We start from the raw sequence: 10,126 nt of genomic DNA, 5'->3' as shown, positions 1-10,126 counted from the left end.
TGTTTACAAACAGCTGGTATCATGTGTGGAAAAGGAAGAAGGCAGTTACAATTGTTGTGAATTTCATGAGGTCTCCTGTGATTGGAAGAACTGTAACTTCTGATTGTAACATGGGAATTGTATTTGATGACTTCTGCCTACAACCCCAGTGTGCAGCCTGGAGTGGGTGCCTGTGTCAGATAAGGGTAGAAATCCCATGAAGAGATAACAAGGCCTCTCTTAGGTTTTTTTCCTTTAGCATTTAAAACAAGGTTAATTTTAAAATCAAATTAAACATGCCAGATTTTATCTAAAAATGCAAAGTTATGCCACTTTTTATAAAAGAACTGACCAGTCTGACACTTAAAATAAGCCCGACATGACTTTAAATTTTTTTATTTCTCATGAAGACACCCTTTCTCTGTAAGAGAGCTGGCAGCTGTTCTCTGGGACTGGTTCTGCCGCACGCACCTTGACACTGCAGGCGTTGGTTCCATTTTCACAGTATTCTGTAACAATGTCAGAGTAAGGCCGCTGTACTTAGATCGTTTAAAGTTTAAGCATTAAAATTCTAAAAATACATGTTTTAAGAAGAAACTCAGTTTGAACTTGGTTTTTTTGTTTTTGTTTTGCACGGTTACAGGCGAGTGTGTGATGATTTGCTCGCTTTCTCAGCTTCTAACTGGAATCTGCATGGAGACCTAGAGTTTAGCTCCATTCCCCAAGGTCCTAGCTGTCTCTGAGCTAGCTCACCGCTACGCTACGCAGCGTCTGCGTAGAGGCAGGATGGTGGCGGGGGGTGGGGCTGGTGTGGGCGGGGCCTCTCGGGACACAAGGTTTGCGGCTCCGCCCCGGAAGTGCGCGTTTTGAGCGCCGGAAATAGTTTGTATTCCGGAAGTGGTTGCAGTAGGGTACCTACCCCACGTGTGACTCCAGGATGAAATTCGCTTACCGGGTGAGCGGAGGGACGGGTAGAGGCAGCGGGAGGGCAATCGAAAGTTCCGAGGACTCGGGAGAGACCGAGGTCGTTCGCATCTCGGCTGCTTGTGGCAAGCACTGGTGGGTCGGCCCATCACAAACTGTTGCTCCCGGTTTACACCGGGAGCTCCGGGCTCCTACCCAACAGGGTCTCGAGCTGTACCCAGCCCTGTCCATACTCCTCCTGCCAGACAACACAGCAGTAGCTGCTGAAAGGCTCTTAACAACAAACCTCAAGCAACAGCCAGCTCTCTACAGGGCCGCCAGTCCTTGGAGCAGTCTCGACAGCGCTCCTCGTGCTGGTCACACCTCTTAGGAGCCAAGCTCTGCCTGGTGTTGCATAGCTGCCCACCTACAGCCCAGATTGACTCCTACCTTAGTTAGCCCAGGCAGTCCCTGTAAACAGCTACCCTACTGCACTGCTGGGCTTTGCAGTGTTTGGACATCAGTCTATTTGCCTATGTGCCGTTTCTATGTGGACATAGAACACAAGGCTGTGTGTGCTGGATGGCGATGCTTGCGTTTGATAACTAAATGGATACACCGGGGCACTGATAACGTAGCACGGTGGGCGTGGTGAGCATCTCCTGGAGCCCTGTTCACTGAAGCAGCTTCTCTTAGAATGGAGATCCTATGCCCTTTCGTGCCTGGCAAATGCTTCCTGTCCTGGGAGAATCGTATCCTTAGAGGGAAGCCTGGGCTCCTGAGAATTAGGTTGGGTTCCTCTGCCCAGGGGCAGGACACTTACCTATGGTCAGGTACTTTACTACCTCGGCCCAGATGCCTCTCATCACCATTTCAGAGAGCTGACACTGTGCTCTCTGTGTTAAAACTGATTCATTTCCTTTGCAGTTCTCGAATTTGTTGGGTACGGTTTATCGGTGTGGAAACTTAAACTTCACACGTGATGGAAATTCTGTTATCAGCCCCGTGGGAAATAGAGTCACTGTGTTTGACCTTAAGAAGTAAGTATGGGGAGACAATGTTAGCAGGGACGGTACCCTGCGTGTGAAGGCTAGCCATCCTCTCTGTGGCTTGCAGGACCACTGGGTTTAGGAGGACAAGGGTCATGGTAGAGTTGCCTGCTGGGGTCCTCGTTTTTCATTCTAGTATCTAGGACACCAGCATTGCCCTTAAAGGGAAAGGAAAAGTCATGTGCCTTTTGGCTTGGCTAGCAAGGGACCCTACCTCTTCTGTGGGGGTGGCGACAGATAAGAGGGTTATCTCAAAAGGTGAGCACTTGCTATGGGGGCGGGCAGGGGGCTCTAAGGGCCCCAGGACAGGTGATTTGGAGAGTTCAGGCTGCCTTGGATCCTTGCTCAACAGCCCTGATGGTTCCCACCTTCCCTGCTGAGGTGATCAGATCACGAATGGGCAACTTGACAGCTGGAGATCAGGCTTAGCCTTGCTTGTCCCAACAAATGTGCTGCGGCTCCTTTTCTGACTGGGAATGACTCAGCCCCTTGACTGTCGTGAGCGGCTGTAGGCTGACCCCCTCTAGCCTGGCAAGACCCTCCAGTTCTTCTGGCCACTGTGCTCCTGTTAGCTTCAGTTAGCTGGCTAGTCTTAGGCCTCCGTTACCAGACACTGTAGGCTGGGACCAGCAATGTAACCAACTCTGCCTGCTGTTGATGGATTACTGGGTCTAGTCAGGTCTTCTGTGTCGCTGTCTCTTGAAATAACATCTCAGGGGCTCAGAAGTAATGAGAACCTGTTTGTTAAAGAAGACTCAGACAAAAAAACAAAACAAAACAAAAAACAAACAAGCAAAAACCAGACTAGGATCTAGTTGCGACACCTATAATGTGCCTCCAGCTCGGTCAAACCCTCCTTTTCTCTCCTCTCCACTTTTGAATTTAAGAACATTCAGCCTTTGCAAGTGTGCTACCCTTGACTCCAAAAGATCAATACCGAGACGACCCAGGAGGGCAAGGAGCGACCTGTAGCCTAAGGGACTTACAGCAGGATAACCCCTGCTAGTTCATCTCTGGCCCTGCCCTCCCTATGCGAGTACCCCAAACCAACTATGGGCTGGGGTTTTTGTGTTTCTCAGCAACAGATCTGACACATTGCCTCTGGCCACCAAATACAACATCAAGTGCGTGGGGCTGTCCCCAGATGGTCGCCTCGCAATCATCGTTGATGAAGGTAATCGATGTTGGTGTGGGCAGGCACTGGGGCATAGAACAAGGGCATAACCTGGGGTCAAGTTAAGCTTCCTAGCATGGGTCCACATCCTAGGGTGGACAGGTGCCCTGCATCTGGGGTCTGGTGGCTGCGTCTGGGGTCAGGCGGCCACAGTGTCACTCTGGCCTCTTGCAGGAGGTGCTGCTCTGCTGGTCAGCTTGGTGTGCAGGTCGGTGCTCCACCACTTCCACTTCAAGGGCTCTGTGCACAGCATCTCCTTCTCCCCTGATGGCAGGTAAGATCATCTGTCATCTGTCTGGGTGCTGCCATGGGTGACCCTCCGTGAAGGATGCAGAGCACCCACCGGTTTCTGGCCAGCTTTTTGTTGGTCCCCAGTATCACATGTGACCCCGTTCTCTCCTGCAGAAAATTCGTTGTCACGAAGGGCAACATTGCGCAGATGTACCACGCCCCCGGAAAGAAGCGAGAATTCAATGCGTTTGTTCTGGACAAAACCTATTTCGGGCCCTATGATGAGACCACGTGCATCGACTGGACAGACGACTCCAAGTGAGAATGGGAAGGGCACTCTGGCCCGTCCCTGGAGAATGCGGTCTTCTTCCATAAGTTGTGGCTGCGTTTTTAAATGCGCCATGAGCCCAGTGTAGTTTGGTCCAGCTTCTAATGACAGGACTGAGTTCTGCTCTTAAGTGAGGTCTTTAGTTTTCCTTCTCCCGTTTACCACTGGAAACTTCCTAATGGGATGCAGATCTTAGTAGAATTAAGAATTTCCACTCAGGAACACACAAGCCAGCCATGTTATCGGAGCTGCTGCTGAGACCTGGCTTGTGCCTGATTCACCATCTAACTGTCCTTACCCTGAAGGCATCTGTTTGCTTCTGGCTTGTCTTGGGAGCCGAACCCTGCCTCATGGGGAGAGGTTGGTGGTAGTCAGAGGACCTCCCTCGTTCCTGCACCCTGGCCTCCAGCAAGACAGAGCCAAACCCATATTGTCAGTGCCCTGCCATTGCATGCTGCCTTCGACAGCTGCAAGCCCATCCCATGCACCTGACTGTGTGGTTAAGAGAATGCCCTAGAATCTCAGGTTGCATCCAGGGTAGAAGGAATTAGAAGGGTAGAAGGAATTAGATGCCATACCCAGAAAGACCCACAGGCATAGGCTCGAGTTGTCCTCTAAGTCCCTTACGGGGCATCAGTGGTCTCTGGACATTGTTCCAGAGGGAAGCCGTGAGTGGCCATAAGGGTAATGGCCCCGTCATGAGCCCTGAGCAGGTGTCTCTATTCCAGGTGCTTTGTGGTTGGAAGCAAGGACATGTCCACCTGGGTGTTTGGAGCTGAGCGCTGGGACAACCTCATCTACTATGCACTGAGTGGACACAAGGATGCCATTGTGGCCTGCTTCTTTGAGTCCAACAGCCTAGATGTATGTCCCTTACCTGCACTACCCTGCCCGGCAGTCTGAGCCTTCGTGAGGCTACCTTGGGGGATCTTTCAGGACTAGCTGACTAGCCCTGGCCACTGCCTAGGTGGGAGGGGGAGTGAGGGGCGGGACTTAGTGGAGCCAGAATCCAAACACCAAGCTTGAGGGGCACCTAATCTAAGGGCCTGGGCATCTGGCGAGTGGCCTGTTTCCTGCTTCCCTTGCAGCTATACTCGCTCAGTCAAGATGGAGCCCTGTGTGTGTGGCAGTGTGACACACCCCCTGAGGGCCTGCAGCTTAAGGCACCCAGGGGCTGGAAGGCAGATATACTTCAGAGGGAGAAGGAAGAAGAGGAGGAGGACGAGGAGGAGGGGGATCAAGAAACCACCATCCGAGGGAAGGCCACTCCAGCAGAGCAGGAGAGGGTTGGGAAAGTGAAATACTCACGTCTGGCCAAGTAGGTCTTCCAGCTTTTCTGTTCTCTTCACTTATTTGGTGTTTGCTGTGTGCCAGGCTCTGGCCTTGGCCCTGGGGACATGATACCCACTGGGTTTCCATTGGAGGGGTGTGGGGGGGCCTTGTAGGGTGGCTGTGGCAGTGTAGTGGGGCTGTGGGCAAAGGAACATTGCCCATGGTCAGCTCTGTTTTGAAGACACCTGGCTTTGGATGAGAGTCACTGTCTAGGATAGAGAAGGGCAGGGAGGCGGCCATGATGGCATCTGAGCTGGAAGGTGACAGAGCAAGGAACGGGAAGAACTCTCCCTTGTCACAAGGCAGTGACGAAGTAGAAGGTCTAGATAGGCTTAAGGTCTCAGGATGTCCTAGGTAGGGTCAGGACATAGACTAGGATAGGGCGCATTCGGCCTCATCTTATCGGGAGAGCACCCACTGTGGTGGTGGGCAGGTGCCAGTGTAGAAGGAAGGTGTCTGTCAGCAGTCAGGAAAGAACTGGGGTGGAACCTGTGAAGGACACTCAGGAAGATCTGGGTCACCTCACTCTGTACTGTAGGGAGACCTGTGTGCCTCTTGCCGTGGGAAAGGTGCTTCCTAGTCACCTGCACATGCAGACAGCTGCCTCAGCACAGGGCACACCTGGCTTCTTGTGTGGCCGTGTCCCAAGCTGCTGGGCGAGAGGGCAGACCCAGACCCACCCGCCCCCCCACCCTGTATCCTCTCCTGTGTTCTCCCTGTCAATCCAGGTACTTCTTGAACAAAGAAGGAGACTTTAACAACCTGACAGCCGCTGCGTATCATAAGAAGACCCATCTCTTGGTCACGGGTTTTGCTTCTGGAATCTTCCATCTGCACGAGCTCCCAGAGTTCAACCTGATCCACTCCTTGAGGTGAGTGCGACTCACTGGGCTGCTTCTGTGCGTGCACAGTGAGGTCTCAGGGAAATGGGCCCACAGGGCAGTTTCCCACCAACTACTTCGCCCTACACTTGAGTCACAGACCCCCGTCTCGGGTGTGAGGGTCGGGGTCCACTCTCTGTCCTGTGTCTTTCCATTCCATTCTTCATCTCAGGAGGACAGAGACTGTTAAAAGTGCTAGTTCCCCCAGTGACCACTGTTCCAGTGAGTAGGGTCTGGGCTCTTACAGGATGGGAGGGGTGCAGCAGTGGGCAGGGTGGTCGCTCCTGTTCACCCTGCCCCCACTATTTTCTTGTCTGCCCAGCATCTCTGATCAGAGGGTTGCTTCAGTTGCCATCAACAGCTCTGGGGACTGGATCGCCTTTGGCTGCTCAGGTTGGTTTCCCTGCCCTGCTGTAGAAGGGCAACAGTCTGCCCAAAAGCCGACCTAAAGTCAAGTCTTGGGGCAAAGGGCCTAGTGAAGCCAGACTGGACCTTGTGGGACCCCAGAGTGCCACACTATGCTTTTTGTAGTAAAAGCCTGCTCCCCTGGAGAAAGGAGCTTCCCATGGCCCATCTGAGCAGGAGTGTAGCGGCTCTAGGTGTGTATGCAGGAGAGTCAGTGTAGGCTAGAGATGGGCCATCTTCTGAGGCCCACACTCATACTGAAATTCCAGTCTTTAGTGGCCCTTGCATATTGGCCTGCAGAGGTGCCCACATCCCTAACAGTCCTAAACCTACCTATCCAGTCCAGTCACCTGCAGGGCTGCAGATGGTGTTGGCCTTGGGCATGAGGGATGGGGTCCTCTTTGTGTCCTTGCTCCTTGGATTCCCGTGCCCTGGGCTTTCTTAGGCCTGTGCTCTCAGTGAGTGCTCAGGGTGAGTCCAGACCTGGCTGACTGCATCACAGGATTGTTGGGATACACTGTCCCATGCCATGCTCAGGGGGTGGGGGTTGTGTGTGTGTGGGGGGAGGGGGGTCCAGACAGTAACTCCTGCTTTCTGGTGGCCACAGGCATGGGCCAGCTGCTGGTGTGGGAATGGCAGAGTGAATCCTACGTGCTCAAGCAGCAGGGCCACTTCAATAGCATGGTGGCCCTGGCCTACTCCCCCGACGGGCAGTACATCGTCACCGGTGGGGACGATGGCAAGGTGGGCACCGGGCAGCATCGGGCTGAGGTCTGGGTAGGCCAGGTGGGTGGTGGAAGTTTGGCCTCCATTTCTCAGGCTAAAAGCCCCAGAGGGCCCCTAAAAGACCGTTTAGTGGACTTTGAATGGAGAGGGTCCAAGTGTCCCTATTTCTGACTCTCTGAGAGTTCCAGTGCCAGCCAATATGTGAGGTGGCAGGTCACCCATGTTAACACTCACACTGCTGCCCTCACACCCTCAGTATCCATCCAGAGGTGACGACAGGAGCCGTGGGGTACAGGGGGCTCTCCGGGCATCACCTGGTATAGCCGCTATGGCTGTGAGGCTGTATTCATGGCTCCCGTCTGCTCCCTCTCTAGGTCAAGGTGTGGAACACCCTCAGTGGCTTCTGCTTTGTCACTCTCACGGAGCACTCCAGTGGGGTCACTGGAGTGACGTTCACCACCACGGGCCACGTCATCGTTACCTCCTCCTTGGATGGCACTGTGAGAGCCTTCGATCTTCACAGGTGAGTCCCGCCTCTGAGCATGGGGGTGGGGTGGGGGGCTTCAGGTCCTTCGTGGACAAAGCAGTCAAGAGGTACAGGTGTGTGCTGACATCCCCCTGGACCTTACCCCGTTCAGGTACCGGAATTTCCGCACCTTCACGTCTCCTCGCCCCACACAGTTCTCCTGTGTGGCTGTCGACTCGAGTGGGGAAATCGTCTCTGCAGGAGCGCAGGACTCCTTTGAGATCTTTGTGTGGTCCATGCAGACAGGCAGGCTTCTTGATGTAAGAGCAATCTGGTCCCCTGGTCCATGTCCTTAGAGGGCTTGGGGGCAGGTGGGCAAGGCTGTCCCTACTTGGATACCTAGAAAATCCAATGCAGTGCAGCTGGGGCTCAGGGACCTGGGTGCAGAGCCAAGCACAGAACTCCATGTAACCAGCAGTGGCAGTTAATGGAGGGTTTGGCCCATCCTTCAGTGCTCCCCACACTCCTCCTCACAGCCCACATTAGTGCTCCAGCCATCCCCACATCTGTCTCTGATCCTCCGCCTCTGTAGGTTTTGTCTGGCCATGAGGGACCCGTCAGTGGTCTTTGCTTTAACCCAGTGAAGTCCATCCTGGCTAGTGCCTCTTGGGACAAGACAGTGCGTCTGTGGTACATGTTCGACAGTTGGAGAACCAAGGAGACCTTGACTCTGACCTCTGACGGTGAGCTGGGGCTGGGGTCTGCAGATGGACCAGGGCCAGAGCTGGTTTTCTCGTGTTACCATCCAGCCTGATGCCCTCTAATTTGTCGCCTCCTCCTTGATCCTAGTTGGGTTTTTGATGTGAGCTCAGTGGGAGGTGAGAAGGATGCTGGACCCCCAGACCCAGCAGTTCTCTCAGCAGACCCCAAGAGAGAACTGGTCATTGAGTCCACCATCAGGCTTCGAGTCCTGGGGCTTTTGTCATGCTCCCTGTTGCTTTCCAGAGCGGCCTTCAGCTAAACCACTGAGTCGCTGGGAGTGCTGGAGGCAGACTGAGCTATAGAGTGTGTCATTTGCAGCGACCTGTGTGTCACTCGCAGGATCAGCACCCTGCAGCCCTGTGGTTGTCATCCTGTGCTCCCCACCCCACTCCCACCTCCCCCACCCCCCTATATCACCAGGGAACTGGGCAGTGGTGCTGGTTTGTCCCTGGCTGGTGTGTACAGCACTCTTGCTTCTAGGCTCAGCACCGCTCTTGATGAATTCCTTATGCACCTTGGGGTTCCCTGGCCTCCTGGGCCTGATGTCCATCTCTCTCTAGCCCTAGCTGTGACTTTCCGGCCTGATGGTGCAGAGCTGGCTGTGGCCACACTGAATTCACAGATCACGTTCTGGGACCCTGAGAATGCTGTACAGGTGGGCTCCATCGAGGGCAGGCATGACCTGAAGACCGGCAGGAAGGAGCTGGACAAGATCACAGCCAAGCATTCAGCCAAGGGCAAGTGAGTGTCAGCTCTTTCAGCAGGGGCGGGGCACGGCCCACACAGGGCACAAAGGCCTCTTTGTTAACTTACTTGCTAAATATGTTCTGAGACTGCCTAGTAGGGGTAGATGGGGCCTCTGGTCTCCGAAAGCCCGCATCATTCCAACAGCAAGGAGGTGCTGCTGTGGATTTGCTGATCACCTGTAATAAGAGTTCTCCATTGGCAAGCCATTGCCGCCTACCTGGTGTGTGACTGTGTGGCAGGCTGCATTTTCTGCCCCTTTGAACCCAACTGGAACCACATGGTTCTGGACCAATTCTGGGATGTCACAAGCTCCCTCAGGTGGTGCCATCTAAGAAAGGAAAGGGGTGGTGGGCAGGTGCCATCTTTGAGGGTCACGAGTGTACCTGCTTTGCTGAGGTTGGTCAGGGAGGGAACCTTGAGCCACCCTGGTGTGATAAGTGTTTGCCTCCTGGGGTGACACTGTGGGGTGGTCCCTACCTGTTCCACTTGGCTTTTGAGCCCACATGTCATAGTGATTGGTGCTTGAGAGACTGTGTCTTCTACCCAGGGCCTTCACCACCCTGTGTTACTCTGCGGACGGGCAGAGCATCCTGGCGGGAGGCATGTCCAAATTTGTGTGCCTGTACCACGTCCGGGAGCAAATCCTGGTGAAGAGGTTTGAGCTCTCCTGCAACCTGTCTCTGGATGCCATGGAGGTGAGTGGTCACTTGGGACGTTTGGCAGGTATTTTGGCTCTATGGGCCTTGGGTGGTCCAAGATGTTGGCACATAGGTGGTAGCTATGGCAAAGCAGGAAGGCTATGCTAGAAGACTGCCAAGAAGAGCCTGGCATCTTCTCGGTCTGTGGGCCTAGTACTACCTGGTTAGGTTGCTTGGAGGACAGGAGCGGTCAGTGTAAACTGGCAGAGCCTGTAAAGGAGGGAACGAGAACAAAGGCAGGTCGTGGCCAAGCGTGATGTGCTGACTGTCCCTGGGCCTCTGGGCAGCCCCAGTGTTACAGGGCTGTGTCCTTACTACCCTTGGGTGTCAGTCCTCCTTGTTTACCACAGTTTGTGGCCTAAGCCCTCTTCATACTGTTTGCATCATGAATATGGGTGAGGCTTCTGAGTAGGCCTGTAGCTGCCTGTAGCTGTCCCCCCCCCCC

General features: G+C 54.0%; 1 protein-coding gene across 1 annotated transcript in view; it reads left to right on the top strand.

Moving 5' to 3' along the window:
• Positions 1-851: 851 nt before the first annotated feature.
• The window catches only part of Pwp2 (PWP2 small subunit processome component), a 14,248-nt gene continuing 4,973 nt past the window's right edge, over positions 852-10,126 (top strand). Inside the window, exons 1-15 of the mRNA XM_021204567.1 lie at positions 852-934; positions 1,810-1,922; positions 3,011-3,105; positions 3,280-3,379; positions 3,511-3,654; positions 4,393-4,528; positions 4,753-4,982; positions 5,725-5,868; positions 6,200-6,270; positions 6,890-7,026; positions 7,383-7,531; positions 7,647-7,794; positions 8,067-8,217; positions 8,797-8,977; positions 9,531-9,678. Of these exons, the coding sequence (XP_021060226.1) occupies positions 917-934; positions 1,810-1,922; positions 3,011-3,105; positions 3,280-3,379; positions 3,511-3,654; positions 4,393-4,528; positions 4,753-4,982; positions 5,725-5,868; positions 6,200-6,270; positions 6,890-7,026; positions 7,383-7,531; positions 7,647-7,794; positions 8,067-8,217; positions 8,797-8,977; positions 9,531-9,678 (1,965 nt within the window). The 5' untranslated portion in view covers positions 852-916. The remainder of the gene's footprint in view (positions 935-1,809; positions 1,923-3,010; positions 3,106-3,279; positions 3,380-3,510; positions 3,655-4,392; positions 4,529-4,752; positions 4,983-5,724; positions 5,869-6,199; positions 6,271-6,889; positions 7,027-7,382; positions 7,532-7,646; positions 7,795-8,066; positions 8,218-8,796; positions 8,978-9,530; positions 9,679-10,126) is intronic.

This window comes from Mus pahari, chromosome 9 (genome assembly GCF_900095145.1).
Source record: "Mus pahari chromosome 9, PAHARI_EIJ_v1.1, whole genome shotgun sequence".
Lineage (NCBI taxonomy): Eukaryota > Metazoa > Chordata > Mammalia > Rodentia > Muridae > Mus > Mus pahari.
This window is presented reverse-complemented; position numbering and strand designations above follow the sequence as displayed.